Source organism: Pseudopodoces humilis, chromosome 22, assembly GCF_049639895.1.
Source record: "Pseudopodoces humilis isolate 2021_Gansu_Grassland_sample_001 chromosome 22, ASM4963989v1, whole genome shotgun sequence".
Lineage (NCBI taxonomy): Eukaryota > Metazoa > Chordata > Aves > Passeriformes > Paridae > Pseudopodoces > Pseudopodoces humilis.
This window is the reverse complement of record NC_142221.1, coordinates 4,734,328-4,755,576: the sequence shown is the minus strand read 5'-3', so window position 1 is coordinate 4,755,576 and position 21,249 is coordinate 4,734,328. Positions and strand designations below refer to the sequence as shown.

The following is a 21,249-nucleotide window of genomic DNA, read 5'->3' as shown; positions in this document are numbered from 1 at the left end:
GGCCCTGCAGATGCTAAGCCCCACTCAGGGCTTCTTTTTTGCAAAACCTTAACGGGATTTGAGGAAATGAAAGGCTTTGGATATCTGCAGGTGCCGAGCCAGTGCTGCAGCTCGGGCAGGATGAAAATGAAAGCGGGTGCCCAGGCCAACAGTGAGAGGAGAGGGCTCATTGGGAGATGTGGCTGAGCTGCCCAAAGGGTTTGGGGGAAGGTCACAGCTTTTGGATGGTCAAAATCCGATGTGAATCTGAGCAGGTCTGATTGGGAGGGAGGGGCTGTGAAATGCAGGAAGAGCTGTGCTGGGAAGTGAGCCTTCCTCGCCTCCTCTTCCTTGTGCTCCCTGTTTCCCCAGCACTGCCAAAACAGCTCCGTGCCGTGCTCAGTTCTGGGTGTGTGTCCTTGCAGCACACTGTTGTTGTGTTCTGGCTGACTTTGGGGTGTCCTGACTTGCTGGGAGACTCCAGGAGTCAGGATAGGGACAACAGGAACTAAAGAGCTGGTGGTCATCCTTCCCCAGCTGCGTTGCTCTCGCAGGGGCAGAAGAGAGCGTTCTGCAGTCCAGAGAAGGAATTGCTGGCATGGTCACAGCTGACCCAGCTGAGCCCTCCCCATCACCAGTAGCACCATGGGGGGAGCTGGAGCTGTGGAGCCGCAGCCTCATCCCAGTCCTGGGAGTTTGGGGGGCCTGGGGTTCCCCATGACAAGTGTCCCCAGTCCCTTGCCAGCTTGGCAAGCCCACTGCCAGGTGTCAGTGCCCAGAGCAGAGGTGACCAGAAGTGCTCAGCCTGCCTGGGCTGCTGCATCCCTCCCTCCATCCCTCCCTCCCTCCTTCCTTCCCTCCAGGCAGCCCCTTTCCTCCCTTGTGAGTCCCTGCTGGGCACCTCTGCCCAAATACCTGCATCCTCCCTGCCCCAGCCACGAGCACGAGCTGAGGGTCACACTCTGGCCAGGACACCTGTTCTGGCTGCAGGGGAGCCGCAGCAGCGGGAAGCAAAGGTCTGGCAATGTTTGTGGGTGCCCAGGAGCCAAAGTCACTGTCACTGGTGACAGGTGCTCCCCAGGGGCCCCTCAGAGGTGGGCAAGCCCTCAGAGAGGATGGGGAGGATGGCAGCTGAGGGAATGGGTCTGCAGGGTGGTGGGGAAGGGCAGGGGGCTGGGCACGGTGGCGGGGAGGGGCTCATGCCATCAGCTAATTCTCCTCCCGGACGGGCCGGATCTTCATCTCGGTGAACTTGAGGGAATACTGCCAGCCGGTCCAGGAGGACCACTCGATGCCATCGGCGTAGGAGCTGTGGTGGCCCTTGAGGTACTGCCCGTTGAGGTTGGAGGTGTGGCAGTTGCGGTACCACCAGGCACCGTGGTAGAAAGCGGCGCAGTTGTTCTCCGAGTGGTCGTTGTCCAGGTCCTTGGTGGTGAATTTCATCCCGTTGTGCTTCAGGAAGGAGTCACCTGTCCCAGGGGAAAGGAGTCCTGATGGGCTCTTCCTGCCCTTGGGCCGGGTCCCTGCCCCGTGGGGCTCCCCTGGGCACCCCGGTGCAGCTCCTACAATGGGGCTCCTCCAGCAGATGCCCAACCTCAGCCCACCTCCAGCTCCCCAAGGCCGCAGGGATGCAGCCAGAGCCAGAGGACACTGGAACACCCTGGCAAAGGGGTTTGGTGGCCGTGGGCTCCCCCTGCCCACGGGCCCACGTGTGTGCCCCCATCCTGCTGCCCTACCTGCTGTCCCTGAGTAGTCAGCGATGGTGATGGGGTACCCGTCCTCCTCGGGGTCGACAGAGAAGAGCCCCACCCCGAAGCTGCCGTAGTGGGCAAAGGCGGTGCCGTTGTCAAAGTCCTCCAGGTCAATGCGGAGCTCGTAGCTGCCCTGCACCGTCAGCAGGTGGATCCTCTTCAGCCCTGGCAGAGGGAAAGTGTGTGGATGGAGAGGCCAGGGATCCTGCCTGCCCAGACCATCACTCCCAGGGGACATCAGCGCTGTCCAGGGGGGTCTCAGTGTCCCCTCATCGCAAAGGAAACCCCAGGCCTCCCCAGGATGGAGCACTGCCAGCCCCACACACCTAGCCAGTGCTCTCCTGTCAGCTTCCCAAAGCCGTCCCGGTAGGCTTCCCAGCCACGGAAAAAGTTCACGGAGCCGTCCTCCCGCCGCTGAAACACCTGGGGAGACACAAAGAGCATCAGCCATGGGGCTGCTCCCAGCCTGCGTGCCCCAGGCAGCCCCTCTGCTCCCCAGTGTGCTGCCCACCTCTCCCCACCACTGCCTAATTAGACACCGGCACAAATTAAACCCTGTGGGCTTAGTGATGACCCAGGGATGCTGGGGAGAGGTCGCCGGGGAAACGCTGGATCATTGTCTGCCGGCTCCTAGGGGTGGGTGAGCCGGTTCAGGTAAAACCCTTCACAGGATCCTCCGTCTGGAAATGTGAGCAGAGCTCAGCAAAGCCAAAGCTCCTTGGGAAGTCATCGGGTGTCCCTGGAGCTGTGGACACCCTGCAGCTGCCTCCAAACAGCCAGGGTGTGCTGCTGCCCATGGGAGCAGAGACACGGACGGCGTGAGCCGAGCTGTGTCCTGCAGCACGTGCTGCCCTGCTCACTCAGCTCTCCTGCCAACACTGGGTGCTCACAGCTGTGTAAAAACCCAGAGACAGATTTCTTCCTCCTGGATCTCCTTGCTCTCCTGGGCAGGCACCCCATCATAATTCTTCAACTCTGTGACCACCTCATTAGTCTCCCAGAGAAATAATCTGTGAGGCACCGACTGCCCTGAGTCCTGCAGAGCCCCCAGATCCCAGCCAGATCCCAGGGCTCAATGCAGCTTTCCTGCTCGGAGCCTTTCCCTTTTCCTCTCCCATCTGCTCATTGGTGTGTGTGCCCTGTGTTTCATCCCCTTTTATCCATAGTTTTGGGTTTGATTTATTGACAGTGATCCAGAAAATGCTGCTTCATGCCCGACCATTTGAACTTAATTAAGCCTCCAGCCCTGCATTAATTGCATTAAAGTTGGCTGAGCAGGCCTGCCCCACTCCCACCGAGCTCCGTGCTCCCAAGGCCATGGTGGGGACAGCTGGGGCACTCGGTGGTTTAGGCAGAACCCTCCCAGGCTCTGGCAGCCCAGGGGCCAGAGGACCCCATCTTCAGAGCTGGACTGTGTTGCTGAGCTGAGCTTCCAGCATCCCAGGACTGGGGAATATGGATGAGCCCTGAAGTCAGCTGGGAAGCCACCATGCTTTGCTCTCCCTGGCTCTTTCTGCCTTCCTGCACGGAGTTTCATGCTGGCACGTGAAGCAGAACCACCTTGTGAACCTCTCTCTGCTTTGCCCTTCCCCAGACAGGCATTTCTGGGGCTGCGTGTGCTGGCCGAGGCTCTGGCACACTCTGATCCTGCTGTACTTACCTTCTAGAATTAGAGCCTTAATTTTTATCCCCACGTTGAGCACTTGAGAAGCTGTGGTTAAGCCCATTTAAAGGGGCTTTCTTCAGGCTTGCTGGGAAAGGGGGACAGTGTGGCTGGACAGGGGCCTGAAGCTGATTTTCCCCAGCCAACATTGGCTCCGTGGCTGGCGCGTGGGGAAGGCGGCGGATGCAGCACCAGTGCTCCCTCTTAATCGGCTTTGAGCCACAGCTGTAAATAGGCCAATTGCCTGAGTGGTGCCCAGGGAAGCATGTGGGACAGGGCTCCACCTCCTGAGCCTTGACACGGCTCAGAAATCACCCCAGGAGAAGCCTTCAGTGCCCCACTGCCCACCAGGCTCAGCTCCAGGGGGGTTTGAAACCAGGTTGGTGAGTGCTGCCTCCCGAGTCTCCTGCTCCATCCTCATCATCTCTCATGCACAGGCCTTTCTGTGCCTCTTCTGTGCACCCACCACGTGTGGGCAGGGCTGTGGGAGCCTCCTGATCACCCTCTGCAAATGCTGGGAATGCAGGGGTGCAGCAGTGACCTGCAGTGCTCCCAGCCCTGCCTCGCTGCTCTCTTCCTCCTCATCAAATATGCCTCTTAAGCAAAAAGGATTTCCCTCCTTTCTTTAAAGGCAAAGCTGAAATATTTATCTCCCTCATTCTCTGCCTCCCCCAGTTGCCCTTGTGGGGCAGGGACAGGCTTCTGCAAAGCCACAAACCCAGAAAAATGGGTTAAAAGCTGAGAAAAGTGGGAGCAGCAAGCTGTGCCTGCCATAGCAGTGGCATCTTCATCTCCCTCAGCTCCACCAAACTCCTGGTGGCCTTGAAACTCCCCAGTCTGGGGACATGCTCAGCCATCACTTCTCCACCACCACGGTGCTCCTGGTCCAGTTTTGGCAGCCATGGCACAGACCCCACAGCCCTGTCCCCGAGGTGTCCTCTGAGCCCTGTCACAGCAGGGAGATGGGAGAAAACTCAGAGCAGTGCAGAGCCAGTCTCCAGGAAATGCCCATCCCGTGGGGCAGCCTGTGAACACCACAGCAGGCAGCGCTGCCCATCCCAGGAGCTGCTCCTGCCTCTCCCTGCAGGCAGAATTGTCCCCATTTGTGGTGACACATAAAACACATCCTTTGGGAACAGCACGTGTTTCTCCAGGCTCCTCTCACCCCCTGTGCTTTACCCCAGCCCAGTGTCAATGCACCGGTGTCTGCTCAGCCCCATCCCTCCCCAGGACCCCTCCAGCAGGGGTCACCAGGCTGGTGAAACTGTCCCCAGCAGTGTCCCAGCACGGCAGGTACCCCTGGAGCTGGAAGCTGTCAATGTTACCACAGCCCTCATCCTGCTAGCACAGACTTTTCTCCTGCATTCTTTGGCTTTCCCACCATTTCCCAATAACTGCTGTACGTGGAGATGATGCCGAGGCACACAGCACTGCTGCCCACGGAACTGAGCTGCTGATCCCAGAGGATTTTGCCCCAGCCCCAGAGGAGCAATAGAGGCTCAGGGGCACTGTGAGGAGCATGGGGCACTTGCAAAGACATTCTGAACACCACATCATAGGAAAAGGCAACTTTGTGAGCCCTCCTGGGATGCTGAGCCTGCCTTGAGCTCCATCATCACATTGCTACTTTAATAAAGGGGAAGGGAAGGGAAGGGAAGGGAAGGGAAGGGAAGGGAAGGGAAGGGAAGGGAAGGGAAGGGAAGGGAAGGGAAGGGAAGGGAAGGGAAGGGAAGGGAAGGGAAGGGAAGGGAAGGGAAGGAAGGGAAGGGAAGGGAAGGAAGGGAAGGGAAGGGAAGGGAAGGGAAGGGAAGGGAAGGGAAGGGAAGGGAAGGGAAGGGAAGGGAAGGGAAGGGAAGGGAAGGGAAGGGAAGGGAAGGGAAGGGAAGGGAAGGGAAGGGAAGGGAAGGGAAGGGAAGGAAGGGAAGGGAAGGGAAGGGAAGGGAAGGGAAGGGAAGGAAGGGAAGGGAAGGGAAGGGAAGGGAAGGGAAGGGGAAGGGAAGGGAAGGGAAGGGAAGGGAAGGGAAGGGAAGGGAAGGGAAGGGAAGGGAAGGGAAGGGAAGGGAAGGGAAGGGGAGCCTGGGGTGTGCATCCTCGAGCCAGCTCTGGCTGTCTCTGGACTGCTGGGATCCAGCACCTGGTTTGGCTCCTCGCCCAATCAAGGCAGGGCAGAGCCGAGGTGTCTGTGCCACTCCTCTCCCAGATCCTCCGGTGCTGCCGGGCTTAGAATCACTCACTGTGCCCCCTCCCCAGCTCAGCCCGAGCCCTCCCGGCTGCAGCAGCTTTGAATAAGCCTCTGAGTGTCTTGCTAATCACCTTGGGCTGCTCTTCAGGCTTGGCTGGGGCTGGTGGAGGCTGTGCAAACTGTGCATGGGGTTTGCAAGGACCCTCCACACTCTGAGGAGCCAGAAGGGTCCCCTCTCCCCTCTCCCCAAGAGCTGAGGTCCCCGGGCCGTGCTGTGCCTCAGTTTCCCCACTGGAGCTGCTGGTACCACCCAGACACCACAGTTTCCTGCGGCCCAGGGTGGGCTCTTGGAGGTTGAAGGCTCATCAGCCCCTGAGGGCAGGGGGGCTAAGCTCCCTCCTGGCCCTGCTCAAAGCTGCTTAGGGGAATCAGATCGTGGGGATTTGTTTCCTAGAGCGCCCAGCTGGAGGGGTTCTGGCCAACTCGGCTCACCCAGGGTGTTCTCAGGGCAAAGGCTGCCTGCCCACCCCTCCTGGTGAGACCCCTTCTCTGTCCTACTGGCACCACAAGTGATGCCCTACAGGGTGGGGGGAGCTGCTCGCACCTGAGGGTCCGTGGGGCAGTGGGGGGCTCCGGGCTGGGGGCTGGCAGAGCCGTGTCCCCCCCGTCCCCCTGCTCCCTGCCCCCATTACTGTGATTACGGGGCCATCGCAGCTGCTGTGGCAAAGTGAATCGGACAGGGAGTGAATCAGCACAGCATCCCAGGCGCCCCAGGCACCCCGGCCTCAGATAAGGCCAAACATGCTGGGTTTGGGGTCTGCCCTGAGCCCCAGCACTGGCTCAGTGGGAGCACGAGGCAAAGCCACCTGCCCCATGGCACAGCCACAGCCAGGCTGTGCCCCAACCGTACCCCAGCACTGCTTGGAAGGGCAAATTCCAGTGGTAGCATCCAGCTCCCTGCCTGAAACCCCCCTCCAGCTCCAGCCAAGCTCCCCAGTCCAGGGCAGGCACTGGGCTCCAGCTCAGAGTTCTGGCTGGCACCACTGGGAAGCTCTGGGTGCTCAGCCGGGCCCCCTTGACATTTATTGCCCTTTCTGATGACACATCCAAGTGTCAAAAGTGACATCTCCCACCCCCAGCACCCCGGCACAGGGCCAGCCCGTGGCCGGTGGTGGCATCACCCATTGTCCCCAGCATGGTGGCAGCTCACCGTCCAGCCGCCCCCGTCCGTCGTCATGTCACAGTAGACCTGGAAGCCATCAGGGTAGTGTGTGGGGAAGATGGAGTAAATCCCATCCTCTTGCTGTCCACTTGCATAGATGTCAAAGCAGTCTCGGGGCCGGGAGCCTGGAGTGTGGCATTGGGATGGGGTGGGATGAAGGGAAAGCTGGTTAATTCATCATCTAATTTAATGTCTTGCCATTTCTTCCATGCTCCCAACCTTGCTTCCAGCTCTAATTGCCAGCTTGGGGCTGCTTTGCTCTTTGCCTCCCTTCTCTACCGATGCTCAGGGTGAGCAGTGCCAAGGGGGTGCCACCACCATGGGGAGTCCCCAGCAGCTGATAGGGACCGACCCCATGTCCCTGGGCAAGCTGGGAGCCAGCTGGGGACATGGGAGAGCCGATACCCGGGGAGGCTGTGGGCACATGCTCCCAGCTCCAGGACAGACTCAGCTGCATCTCAGCCCTGAGCTCAGGAATGTGAATGTTTATGTTGTGTGCAGGGCCACCCTCCACACCCGATGGATGTCAGTGCTCTCCCTGTGTCCCTGCTACGCTCTGTGGGGAGCACATGGGTTTGCAGGGGCGTGAAGGGGATTTTGGGCTGGTTTGTGGACAACTGGGAGCTGCATGGTGAGAACACCCCTTCCCAGGACACACCTTCCCATCTCCCTCCTTCTCCACCTCCTTGCCAACCCCTGCATTGTATTAAATCAAGGGTTTGCTCCATTCTGGGCTGTTTTCTCCCTCCCATGAGATTCCCAGGCACACCCCTCTCCCCAGGGGCTGACAGGGGTGCAGGCTCACCGTTGGAGCAGCCCCGGGGCCGCGCTCCCCTGGCCGGTGCGCGCTGCAGGTCAGCCTTGAGCCGGGGCCGGGCCCCACCGCGCTCCTTCTGCAGCGTGTCCAGGACATCACTGACAGAGCTCACCAGCCGAGCCATGTTGGTCTGGCTCTCCGAGAGCAGCTGCGGGCAGGGGACACGGAATTGTGGTTAAATGGTTAAATCCCTTCCGCATCCCAGCCCCTTGGCCATTCTGCCTGCTCCCGCTGCTCAGCAGTGCTGGGCTGTGGGCTGGTGGGGACATAAATCCACAGCAGATCCCATAAAATACCTCTGCTGCTTTTTGGCATGGGTTGAGGTCTAAATAATTGCCAGCAGGGAGGAGAATTCCCCAAACCTGGGTGCATTGGTGCTGCCACCCCATGGGATAAAGAGCATCTCTGGGCAAAGGACAGGATGACGGAGGAGGCAGGAATAGCCGTGTCCTGAGGCAGCCGCCAGCTCTTCATCGTCCCCCGAGGTGACCCAGGCTGGGACAGTGACACGGCGTGGCCGTGGCAGAGCAGCAGGATGGGGACTGAAGGGAAGCAGCGAGAAACAAACAGCTCTGGGCAGAAGGAGTTGAGTACCAGGAGGGTCAGGCATGGATCACCCAGCCATGCCCTGGATCTTGCTATGACACCTGGCAGATCCCTGGAATACTCAGGTAAGCATTTCAACACAACTCATTGGCTGGGAAATTTTGGGGACTGCAAAGAGGGGGGGCTGATTGCTGCAAGAACTGCCCTTGAGAAGGTTCTGTGTTGTGTTTGGCTCTGACTGGAGCTCCCAGACTGGATCTGGAGCTGGGACACCCACAGTGTGGGAGGCTGCACACCTGGCTTACTGGCACTGGGGCAGTTTGGCAGGGAGACACTTCCCAGCTTCCAATTCCCAAACACTTGCCTTCAACCCCAGCTCCTTTCCCTGGTAAGCAGCCATGCCCCCAGGGACACAGGGACAGGGAGTTCCATCCCCAGGGAGCCCTGCCTGGCACTGCCAGCCCCAGCTTACCTGGATGAGCCTGCCCTGCTCTCCCTGCAGGGCGCTGAGCTCCTGCCCCATGGCGCTGTGCCCCTTCTTGAGGCCGTCGCAGTCGGCACGCAGCTGCACAGCGTGGGTCAGCAGCTTGGCCACCTCGTCCGCCACTGTGACCAGCAGGGCCTTCTGCTGGCTCTTGGTGGCCTTGGCCTCGGCGTCGTGGTCGGTGATGGCGCGCAGCAGGGAGGTCTGCAGCCCCTCCATGCGCCCCAGGGTGCCGGCAGCGCTGGGGCAGTTGGGGTCGATGAAGATGTTGATGCGGGAGCTGTCGGCTTTCTCGATGGTCACCAGGGCATTGGCCTCCTCGGGGTTGGTGCTGATGACTGGGGGCGACTCGGTGACGGGCGTGTGGTAGTGGTTCATGAAGAGGATGGCCCCCGTGACCGTCACTGCCAGGAGGACGGCCACCGAGAGCAGGACGGTGCACAGGATGTACCCACAGCTCATCCTCTGTAGGCAGAGACACAGACACACCATCAGCATCCCTCTGGACAGCCCCAGACATCCCACAGGTAGGCTCAAAGCCACACGGGCTTTGGGGGCCTGGCAGTGACATTGGGTGGTGGCAGAGGAGGGAGGGTGGGGACCCCAGGGAGCCCTGTGGCTCTGCCAGGGGCAGGGAGGCCATGGGCGAACACAGAGTGAGCAGAGCAGCTAAACCCGCCTGGGAGCTGGCTATGAAATAATAACGAGAGCGAAGGCACGGCAGCCGCCAGCTCCCGCTGGCATGTTTTATTTACAGCCGTGATCCTTGGCTGGAGCAGCCCTGGCTCCCCAGGAGATGTGTGTGGGGCTCCCCTTCTCCTGTGGGGAGAAAAAGGGAAAACACCTCGTGTCCCTCACAGCAGGGACCACAGGGAGAGCAATAGGAGTAGCTGTGGGTTAGTGCTGGGGTCACGTTCCCCTGAGGATCGTGGGGACCTGCTCTGCACAGGGCATGGCAGGCAACGTATCTCCATCCCCCTTGTCACCTCGTTTCTTGATGGAGGGGGCAGAGCTGCACCCAAAGCCTCTGGATCAGTCCCAGAGCTTCCCAGCAAGGGAGAGTTACTGTGGGAAAGGTCTGTGACCCCTCCAGCCCCTCTGGCAGCTCTGCTGCTGTTCAGACCCACTGGCTCAGCCCGTGGGACCTGCTCCATGCCCACCAAGAGCTTTATTCCCTGCAAAGCCCGAAGTCAGTGTGGAGCGAATGAGCTGCCACCCGATCCCATCAGCTCCCAGTCCCCCTCCACCTCCCCTCCTGCTGCACCTGCAGGACAGAGGCTGTGATTTTCCCCTGACCCTGGCCGCGGCTGTCACAAGGAATTGCGGGGCTGGCAGCAAACTGCAGATTCAGAGAGACAAAGACTACTTTCCCCAGAAACGAGGGAAAATTGCTGCATCTGCAAAGATTTCCCAGGCCCTGTCCCCTCCCGTGCACATCTATCTGGAGTGACACCTTCCTTCAAGCACCCTTCATTTCATTCCCACTCACGCAACCATTTGCATTAAGGTGACCCCAGCTGCAGTGGGGCTGCCTGGGGGACCAAGGATGCCCCACCAGCCCCAGGGTGTGCTCTGGGTTTCTCCCCCTCTCCACAGAGTGAGGCTGCAGATGCAAACAGCACTGGACTGAATGGGAAGCCACCTGCAGGGACCTCTGTGAGGAGACAGCCCCAGGCTCAGCCCCTGAGCGCAGGTTAAAAGGAGATATCAAAGGCAGTAAGGGAAACCCTGGCCAAGCAGGGGGTTGAGGAGTTTGCCTGGTGTGTGTAGACACAGAGCCCTGGCTTGGGGGCACAGGGGACACCCAGGAGCAGCAGGATGGTGGCAGACAAAGGTGTGAGATGCCCATTGCTCAGATCCTTACGTGGATACCCAGGACCGGGGCTCAGCTGGGCCCCCAGCACCCTGCAAGCACAGAAGTGACAGGAGGGGTGCGGCTGGACAAAGGTGGTTTGGGATCTACAGGGTGAGCAGGGACCCTGTGTCCCTGTGGTTGTCCTGGCTGTGACAGCACCCTCATCTCCAGGACTTTGTGCCCTCCCATCTTGCTGCTGCTGCTCCCCACGATGCTGACATGCCCAGCTCGAGGGGCACATGGAGGAGCTGCAAAGGCCGAGGGTCCCCTCTGAGCAGTAAGAGCTCCCAGAACAGAGCCATGAATGGATAATGCTCTGCTTCCCATGGCCACACAAATCCCAACTGGGCTGTAGCACACCAAAATCTCGCAGCTCTGCCTGGCTGTACCGCCACACCAGGAGCTGTATCCAGCTGTTTACCAGCCTTCAAGCCCCAGAATCACTGCCCTCCCACTGCAACAGGATTTGGGGACCAATTCCCTTCCAAAATGTTCCCCTCGGCTTGCAACTGCGAGATCCTGAGTGGCGGCAGCTTCATGAGTCCCTTGGCATTTTGCTGGCAGGTTGTGTTACCTGGCAACCTGCAGTGGGGAGGGAAACTCAGCCAGTGGCACCAACAGCACTCCCAACTGGGGTGGGGGTCCCCAAAACCCCTCCAGGGAAGCAACACTGCAGCAGCATGCCCAGCTGCTGGCATGGGACCCTGCAGACACCCCCTGCCACACGCTCCTGCCTCACCACGACCACAGCTCTCATCACCCCTAGGGTTCCTCCTGTCTGTTCCATGACCTCAAGCTCCTGGAATTCTTGCCAAGACTTTTGGACAGCTGTAGAACATCCCCCTGCTCTGGTTATTGATGTTCCCCTGAGGGCATCCATTGGGCTGAAGGTCCCAGTGTCTTCAAATCACTCCTTCCTAAGGAGAGCAGAAGCTGTGAGACTGAGCAGTGCTTGGGATGAGCAGATCTTCACTTGCAAACCTGCTCTGGAGCCTGGGAGGGAGCCCCAGGCAGTATCTAAGGGATGGTTGTGTCCTTGGTGCAAAGCTGAGTTGGGCTCTCCATGCCCTGCACTGGCACAGGCAGTAGAACTATGTTTGGTCACCCATGGGGACCAGGTCCTTGGTGACCCAGACACACTTCAGGAGCAGCTCTGGACTCCATTAGGCCCCTCAAAGCAGCCCCCAGCCCACTCAGCCAGCCAGACTGGCTGTGCTGGGGATGGGGACAAGCAGCTCCAGCACGTGCAGCCTGCGGGAAGGGAAGGACACGAGCTGCCTTGTCCTCAGGGCACCCAGAGGTGGCCGGTCCCTGGAGAGCACGGATGGAGAGTGATGCCAGGGGAGGCTGAGCTCTGCCCTGGGAGATGCTCTAAGATGAGGAGGTCCCCTTGTTCCTGCCAAAATCCCTGCTCTTCTCCAGCTCACCAGACAAGCGCTGCTTGGGATGGCAGGCAGCGGTCCGGCAGCGCGGCTGCCCTGCCCCTGGGCTGTGCCCTCAGCCAGGTACGAGCCAAACCTGTGCTCAGCTTCCGAGGCAAGTGGACATTGTGGTTTGCACCAGGTTCAGCTGCTGGTCCAAACTTTAGTCCAGGTACCCCCACCTTCCTGCCAGGGTCCACCCAGCGCTGCAGGCGCCCCAATGCAGCGAGGGTCAGTCCCCCACTCATTCCGAGCTCATTCCGAGCTGCCTGAGGAGCTCAGTTTGCATCCTTGCTCTGCTCCACTGCCCCATCCCTCTCCCATCCCTGCCCATCCCGCCTGGCTCCGGGCTGCAGCCCCCGTCCCCTCGCCCTGGGCCGGGGCTGTGTCCCAGCCGCCCCCCGGAGCCCAGCTCCGCCGGCTCCCCGCGGGCACCGAGCAGGTGAACTGAACCCCGCTCCCGTTTTCCTGCTCTCCTCCGACCCCCAGAGCCTGCCTGCCACCGCTCCCACGGCACGCCACGCTCTGCGGATCGGGAAGAGGAGAGGAGAGAGGAGGGGAAGGATGGCGAGCAGAGCCGGCTCTGTGGGTGAGCACGCAGGAGGGCTGGGATGGGATTCCACTGGAGCTTGCGGGAGCTGGGATAGCAGCACCGGCTGCACGGCAAACTCTGCGCATCCTTTGAAACCCACCGTGAACCATCCAGCTCCGCGCTGGGTTCTGTGGTGGGGCTCGATCCGCGCTGCCCCGCTCGCCCTCGGGGCCACGGGGGCACAAACCGGGGGATGGCAACTTCAAACGGATGGCGCTGCTCAAATCCCTGCGTGCAGGGGCTGAGCACAGGGAGGGAGCTCTGCCAGGGAGGGGAGGACAGGCTGGTTTCTCTCTCGGAGGGTTTAGGGGTCTCCCGGGGTGCGCAGCCCCTCTCCAGGGAGGCGCGGAAGCTGCTCGGCATGGAGGGGCTGACGGGGAGAGGGGGGCGCGGGGAAGGCTGCGCACAAGGGAGAAGTCAGGCAGGAGCCCCTCTCTTGCCTTGATGAGGGTGTCAGGGGACAGGGAAGTGGCGGAGCTGGGGTCGAGCGTGTCTCACGGCTGCTCCTCTCATCCTTGCCCAGCTCCTGGGTGCCAAGGAAGGGCAGCACTGCCAGCTCTTGTCTCCTTCCCTTCACTCACAGGCTCGCTGGAGATTCGCTGTCCTCCAGTTCTTCCCAGACACGTTTGCCCATACTCCGCACTCCTTCTTCCCACCCTGCCTGCACTCAGCGCACATCCATGCCTGTGCCTATCCCTAGAAGTGTCCAGGGCCGGGCTGGATGGGGATTTGAGCAACCCGGTCTAGTGGAAGGTGCCCCTGCCCGTGGCAGGGGGGTTGGAACTGGATAATCTTTAATGTCCCTTCCAAGCCGAACCATCCTGGGCTTCTCGGGCTCCCTACCTGCTCGGCCGTGCTCTGTGGCTGGCGGAGCTGGCACACGTGCAGCGGGATGTGCAAACAGGCTCCGGCACGTGCCGGATCCCCCGCGTGTCCCCGCAGGCTCTGTCACCGCTCCACCGCACCCCGCCGCAACGCCGGCCTGCCCCCAAAAACCAGCGGGGCTCCGGGAGGTGAAGAGCGGGTCGAAGCGGGAGGGATGGCTCGGGCTGCAGCGCGTAGCTGAGATGCCAAATCCCTTTCAAAGGGTTATTTAAGCAGTTTAGAGCGTGTAGCGGTTCGGCAGAGGCGTGTGGCAGCCCCGGAGCATCGCCCGCCGGCCGGCCGGGGCAGCCCCGGGGCGGGGTGGGAACCCTGGCTGCAGGTCAATAACACACGGATTTGAGGGGGCTGAGGAGGTGCAGCCCGGGGGGCTTCGCACAGGGAGCACTGGGAGGCGGCTCGCCACTCTGGGCTGCACTGGGAGAAAAGCTTTCTGGGGACACTGGGTGGTCGCTGGGACCCCCGGGCTGGCTGACACCCCCTTGCCCCCCGCCGCCCCCCGCCCCGTACCTGTGATTTCTCCTGCTGCCCATCCTCAAGTTGCGAGGCTCCTCCCACGGTTTTCCAACGCTCGTTCCCCATCGCGCCGCCAACTTCCAGCCCAAGTAAGTGCCCGGACCCCCCCAAACCCCCCCAAACCTCCTCCCCGGCGGCGCAGCCCCCGGCCCGCCCGCGCTGCCCGGCTGGCCGCGACGGAGGACGGGCGGCGGCGGCGGCGGTGGAGAAGGAGGAGGAGGAGGGAGGGAGGAAGAGGAGGGAGGGAGGACACGGGCACGGACACGGGGGTGGATCTTCCCTCCTCGCCCGCCCCGATTCCCCCCGGGGCTCCCCCGGCCCCGCTCCGGGCACCCGGCCCGGTGATGCCCTGGGGGATCTCCCCGCCCCCCCCAGCACCGCCCGCCGCTCCCCGGACGCCCCAATCATTCCGGACCCGGAGCCGAACCCCCCCGCTCCAGTCCCGGGGTCCGCAGCTGCCCAGATGTGGCAGCACAGCTGGAGGAGCGGCAGCAGGTAAGGCGGGGGCTGGTACCAGCGGGATCGGGGGTGCTACAGGGGAGCGGGGGGGAGAGCGGGGGATGCCCCCGGAACCCGCTCAGCCCTTTCCCAAAGATACGCCCCTACATCCTCCAGTGGAACACCCCAAGCTGGTGGGGCTCAGTCCCATCGGTGGGCAGGGATGGGCAGGGTGCTGGGCGGGGGAGCGGAGAGGGTGGCACTGGCATCGCCACCCCCCCAAACCTTTGTGCCCAAGGGTAGCCAAAGCGCTGGGAGCCTCTCTGAGCAAATCCCAGCGCACTGTGGGAAGCTGGTGCTGGCGGGGAGAGGCAGCAGCCGTCCCCATCCCCTCAGGGTTACAGCGATGCCCCAACCCCAGCGTTCCCAGCCCAAAGCCTTGGTGTTGCCCTGCGTGCCAGGGCTCCCTCCCGGCCTCATGTGCCGCTACTCCCGTGTGGATGTGGTTTTCCTTCCCATAGCTTTGCCGCACCTCCCGTAAATCTTTTATTTGCCACTTGTCTGACCTGCGGGCAGGAGCGTTGCTGAGAGGTTCAGAGGAGCGTCGTGAGAGCAGCAATGGCTCAGCGCTGCTTCAATCCTGCTGGGGGGAAGGCTGAGTTCTCTCTCCAGGCTGAGAATCCCCTGGGAAACCTCCTGGGCAGCCCTGCAGCCCCTTGTCCTGCAGCATGAGGCTGTCCCCTGGGCAGGTGGTTTCCCCAAATCCCCCTGCGTTTCTGTCCCTGGAGCTCAGCCCCAGTCGGGACCTCCCAGCAGCTCCCGTGTGGCTTCACTGGGGTGGGGGCTGCCTCTCTGTGGGAGCAGGTGTGGCACAGGGGCTGCAGGTTGTATGTGTGGGGGACGAGGGGCCCAGGCAGCTTCTCTCCAGGGCACACACCCTATTTTGGGAAGAGCTGGATGAGTGCTGGACTGGCAAATATTCCCAGGGAGCTCTCTGGGGCGGGGAGGGGAGCACAGGCGTTGCTCCAAGCCATTGGTGCCCGTGGGTGTGTGGGGTGTGTGTGGGGTGTGTGCATTGTCTCCCGGCCAGGTGCAAATCCTGCCTTTGGCTGCAGAGATGTTTTGTGTGGATTTAGCGAGCGATGCTCGTGGCTGGCAGCCCAGCTCCTTCCCCATGGACGGTTTTCAAGGACTTCCCTTTCCAGCTGAGACCGGCCAGCTCGTGCCGCTGGTGCTCGGTGTGCCCGCACCAGCCGGGCTCAGCTCCCCGCTCCGCTCGCCCGTGCTGGAAGCAGGAGGCGCTGCCCCCCGGGAAGCTGTTTAAGATGAACTCCAAACAATAAAAACTTATCATTAAAAAGAAATGCATCTTGGCTTCATGTGGCCTGGCAGCGCGGGGAGGAGTGATTCAGTGGCTTGTCAGCCCTGGGCGTTAGGCACGCCGAGCTGCACAACTGGACACTCTCCAAGTCCAGCAACTCATTTTCTGCAGATGGAGCCGGGACCGCGCAGCGGGCTGACAGTTAATTTGCAATCCAACATACCTTGACATAACCCACAGCCGAATTGTGGAGGTGGTGCAGGATGGGATACCTGGGAGCCTGCTGGCCGGGCTGTGCCCGCAGGGCTGGCCCTTCGCAGCCCTGCCATGTGAGGGGTGTCCCCCTGCACCCTGACACAGGAATCCTGCGAGGCTGCAGGTGCAGGGTCCGGCTCTGCCCGCTCCCAGCGCTGCTCCCAGTTGCGGCTCTTCAAGCTGTGCGGTGAGTGGGATGGAGGTTGCCTCCGTGGCAGAGGGGTCCGTATTTTTGGGAACTTCAATGACGCTCAAAGTGAGCCCTGCCCCGGCCGGGGGCCAGCGGGGACACCGGCCTGGCTCATCACTGCCTTAGGTTGAGCCGTGTCACCTCCTGTTACCTGCCACAGGGTCCGGCTGTGGGACCGGGGAATGGGTAGGGGCGTCCATGGCCAGCTGAGACCAATGGCCCCACAGCCCCAGCTCCACAGGCTGTGTCGGGAGGGCTCGGATGCTCAGGGTGCACCTTGTCTTGGACTCACGGTGGTGGCTGGGCACCGATGGGCACGGACCCTCCTCCAGGGGCTGACAGGGGCTGACGGGGAGGGGGTGAGGAGGGGTTCTGCCAGCAGCCCAGCTCGGATCGATAGGCATCGGAGAGGATGATTCATGTCTCAGGCTGTGGCCCGAGGGCAAAGACGGGAGAGGTTTGATGTGAGGATGCCGGGAGGCTGCGGGTCCTGCTGGGAGTTGCGGCTCCTGGCAGCGTTCCCCCTCTCGAAGCCGGCTCTACCCGCACTGCCCCGGGGTCCCGGCTTGGCCTGGGGGAAGAAAACGACTGAAAGCAACACAGGATCAGACCCAAGCTCTAAACCGAGTCTCTTTAAAACATTTCAGACGCTGTCTTCTACGTTGTGGTCTAAGACAGCGAGTAGAGCTGCAGTGGGGGTGTCGGGCAGAGGCTGAGCTCGGGTCAGCTCTGCCCACCGTGGGGACAGGACACTACAGAGACTGGGACACCGCAAGACAGAGCTCTTTACCCTCCTTGTTGTGTCCAGCCACACTTGGTGTGCATCCCCAGGTGCCAGAGATGGCGAAAGCACCGATGTGCCGTGGGTCCAGCCCAGAGAGCGGCTGTGCGGGGCAGGACTGTCCGAGACGCCGTGCCGGGGCTGGGGAAAGGCTGGGGGGGCACCGAGCCCTCCCCCAGGAACAGCGAGTGCTTTCCTTGGCAGGGAGCCACGGGAGGCAGAGCTGTCGCTGCACACGCTCGGCGTCAGACATCATCACCATATTAATAATGAAAGGGCAGCTCCTTCAAAGCTCTTCGTCCCCGCGCCGGCGAGAGCGCAGAATGCAGAGGAGGAGCGTGAGCCTCATCCCAAGCAGCCATGGGTGCCCGGATGGTTCTTTGCTGCTCCTTGCCCAGGCCACTGACCTGGAGAGACAAAGCTCGGCCCGGTCCCCGCTGGGTGCTCTCCCTGCCGGGGGTTTGGCTGCTCTGGGGGTCCGTGCATAGGAGCAGGGCAGCCCAGGGCGTCCCCAGCTCCTGTTCCCAGCGCTGCCCTGTGCAGGCTCCCCTGTTCCCCTCGTTCTGCAGGAAAGGCCATTTTGGCTGCCAGGGAAGGAGTGTCTCTGCCAGGGGCTGAGTGCTCTGTCCGTCGCTGAGTGACACGGCAGGACATCGCTCGCTGTGTCAGGGACTTTTTCTTCCATGGGAGGAATCGATGGCTCAGACAATGAGACAAACCACCCACAAAGAGGTCTTGGGCTGCAGTTTGCACGGGGTCAGTGACATCACTTCTACACTTCTCCCTGCAAGATATTTGGGTTTCCAAAAACCCTCCTTTAACACCCCCATTTTGTCTGGAGCATCCCCAAGCCTGGTTGTACTTTGTGACGGTCTCAGCAGGACCAGACCAGGGGCTGAACATCTTTTCCCCTCTCTCCCCTCTGCCAAACCCTCTTCTCCACTTTTGCCCCTCTTGGGGGGCCAGAGCTGGGAAGGATTTGCTGAAGTTTCCCTGGTCTGGGGAGGAAAGAATCAAACCCTCTGTGCCAGGTGGAGATAGGACGCCCCACACCCACGCTGTACCCATCCCCACCCCACATGCTCTCCCTGGCACCCTGAGTGTTTCAGAAAGTCCCACCCTGCAGCAGTGTCCCACAGGGGTGGATGTTGCTCTGTCCCCCCCCAGCTTTTCTTTCCCAGCCCTTTCTCAAGCTTTTTTCCCCTCCCTCCCTCCAAACACAACAAAAGCCCCAAATCTCCCACAAATGAGAAACCTCTTTTTGTTCCTGTTTTCCCTTTGCTTTCTGCCACGGCAGAGTATTGATTGGAGCTGATGTGCTGTAATCCGCTGTTTCTGTGAGAAGTTGGCATCCCAGGGTCCCTGGAGAGGCCAGATCCTGCCCTGGTGCAGGTTTTGCTCCTCTGCCAGGCTTGTGGATGACAGGAAAGATGCATCCATCCCCATCCCATCCCATCTCATCCCACCCCACTCTCCCATCCTGTCCCATCTCTGCAAATCCAGGGACTGTACACTTGGTGAGAGGCTCATCATGAGCAGCTGATGGCTCGGAAAAGGCTCTGGTTTGGAGCAGAGCCAGGTCAGATCCCACTGGGATGGATATCCAGAGTGCTGGGCTTCTGAAGGAGCCCTCCTGCCCTTTTGGCAGGGGGGACATTACCAGGTGCTGATGAGAGGGGCTGGTTGGGGGTGTCAGCAGGGATCTCCAGAAAGGAACAATTCCATTTCCTGACAGCCAAGGAGGGCTGTGGAGAGACAGGGCTGAGCCCAGGCTGAGACAGTCTCACTGTGGGGTGCCCTGGCTGGAGACCCCCCTGGGCCCACCCACACACCCAGCTCCACCATGCTGCCACTCCATCTACACTTAATGATGGCAAATGGGCCAGAGAGATGGAAAGTGAGGGGAAAGAAACCCAGCCAAAAATTGCCAAAAACCACAGGGAAGATTTTAATTTAAAACCTTTTCCCACATGGAGAGCAGCAGCCTGGGCCATCTGGAGGAGCATATGCAGGTGAGGGGGGGCAGTGGGGCCTCCTTCAGCTCCCTCACTCTCAGCAGCCCCTAGAAAGGGCTTTGGGCTGGTGAAAACTAACCCTGGGAGGGGGGCCTGGGTACCCCAATCAGCCTGGGGGAGCCCAGCTTTCCCTCCTGAGCTACCAAGACCTCTCTGTTTAATTGCTGCATTTGCTGCAAAAGTGATGATGAATCCCAAAGCAAACTACAATAGCAGCTGAGTTTATTGCGGGAGATTAATTCAGCGGTTTAATTGAAACCACAGGAGCAGGACGGGAAAGCATCGGGGTGGGGTTGGGAGGAGGGGGTCAGGGTCAGCTCTGCTCAGCACCCACATCCACCCCTAGCCCTGGCAGTCAACGATGCCCAAATTAGCAGATTTACCGCTCAGAGGACTCCTCCATTGGCTGAGCATCACATCCAGCATCCCAAAGCCCCAAGTCTCCTAGCAACTCCCCAGCGCTGCCTGTGCCCACCCATTAACCCCTTCCCAAGCCCCCCACGCTGTGTGGAACACACGGTGCTTTGAAGGCGTCGCTGCCACACAGGGTGGGAGCGGGGATTTATGCAGCAAATAAATCTGCAGGATGCTGGGAGGAAGCTCAGGATACTCGGCTGGCTGGGAGAACCGAGCTGGGGCTGGTTAGCCAGGACTGTTTGATTCCAGATGGCACAGAGAAACCCCTCAGGTCTATGGATTGGTGGTTTGGTTTTGAAATATCATGTTAGTTTGGAAGGTTTTATCCTCCTGACTAGTGGAGAAAAGGTCAGGGAACTCCCAAATCATGGCCAGCCCATGCAGCTCCCAGCTGGCATTGGCATCAGGAGAGGCTGAGCACGAGCCAGCCTCTTCCTCCAATTTCAACAGTAAATCAATGACACAGTTTCTTTGAGGATAGGATGGAAGGGAAATTTCGAAGAAAAATGGTCTTGAAAGTGTAAAATCACAGCAGGACATGGTGTGATGGCCAGGCCTGGGCTGAAGGAAGTGGGGCTGCTCCGTGATGCTTTTTTCAGATAGGATGTCCGATACTTCCCTGGTTTTGCCTTTAGAGATCAAAAAGCAGGAAAGCAGGGTTGGAAAAAATAGTAGGGTTTATAGTTGAAAAATAACAGTTGACGTGGAAAAGAAACCAAACAAGTTTGTTTGTTTTGGTTTTTTTTAACTGTCTCAATATATATGGAGTGGGAAATGTGTCCAAAGATCATGTGCCACTGAAAAGGATACATCACTTCCCTCACTTTAATGTGCTTTGTTGGGTTTTATCAGAAACATTGTCATAAAATTACCAAATTGAAATTTTAAGTGGGGGGAGAGAGGGGATATCTTGAGGGTTTGTTCTTGCTTCTCTTTCCTTATTGCCAAATAAAATACAATTAAAGTGAAATTTTGTATGCCAGCCAGCATAGCTAACATCGCTTTTCTGACAACACTTTTTCTGTCAGCCAATGAAAACAAATGATGCAGGATTACCAGGGAGCATCCAGCCTCCGTGGCTGGAGGGGGATGCGGAGCAGCAGGCATTCCAGTTCGAAACAGAAGGATTTTATTCCCGCGGTAAGTGGAAATCTCCAGGGATGTTTCCCACAGAGCTCTCTGCTGCCGCCTGGAGCGAGGCTTCGCCTTTCCTTTGCTCTCCCAGTTGCCACCAGTGCTTCCCAGTATGACCCAGTCCTTGGCATAGCCGCTATCTGGGAGTGCCGAATTAACTCGGGACGCCCTGCAGCACTTTTGGGGTGACCCCAGTGAAGTCACTGTGGGCTGGGTCCCCCGTGGGGTTTATCCCTGGGCCGGGGGCTACCGGCAGCTCAGCTGCTGCCTGCACCCAAATCCCCGTGGTAATTGGATGAGGGCACTGGTTTCCATGAGAATATTAAATCAGAGCCCCAGCCCCAATCCAGGGCGACACGCTTGGGAATATAAAGACACGGTAGATCACGTTACAGAGGAGTTATTTCTACTGCTTTAAAGTCAAAGGTATCACAACAACTTCTTATTTGTCACAGAGTATATTGGGGCATCTCTGATTGATGGGAGTGGGAGGGAGGGGGGAGGCAGAGGGGCTGAACACTCACCACTCATCACAGCAATGGGCTCTGGGGGACTGTGGAAAAGCAGGCTCAAAAAGTTCTTAAGTGCTTTCCAAGCCTGATTTTCCAAAGCCCTCTGAGAAAGCATCTCTGTGATGAGGTGTGAGTGCTCAGCCACTCTCAGGGGACAGCCCGACCTGTGACTGTGGCCACAAACCTTTGTGCCAGTGCCAGTGCAGGTGTTCCAGTGCTGCAAAGGTCCTGGAGGCTTTGTGGGCAGCAGCTCAGTGCCACCATCCCAAGCTCACT

The 21,249-nt window shown here is 60.0% G+C and overlaps 1 protein-coding gene across 1 annotated transcript; it reads right to left on the bottom strand.

Moving 5' to 3' along the window:
• Positions 1-883: 883 nt before the first annotated feature.
• On the bottom strand, positions 884-14,002 carry FIBCD1 (fibrinogen C domain containing 1). The gene is made up of 7 exons (XM_005527282.2): positions 13,905-14,002; positions 8,633-9,109; positions 7,603-7,762; positions 6,786-6,922; positions 2,057-2,153; positions 1,716-1,895; positions 884-1,448 (listed from the first exon to the last, which is right to left on the bottom strand). The coding sequence occupies exons 1-7, from the start codon at positions 13,974-13,976 to the stop codon at positions 1,189-1,191; spliced, it is 1,383 nt and encodes a 460-aa protein (XP_005527339.1). The 5' UTR covers positions 13,977-14,002; the 3' UTR covers positions 884-1,188.
• Positions 14,003-21,249: the final 7,247 nt, after the last annotated feature.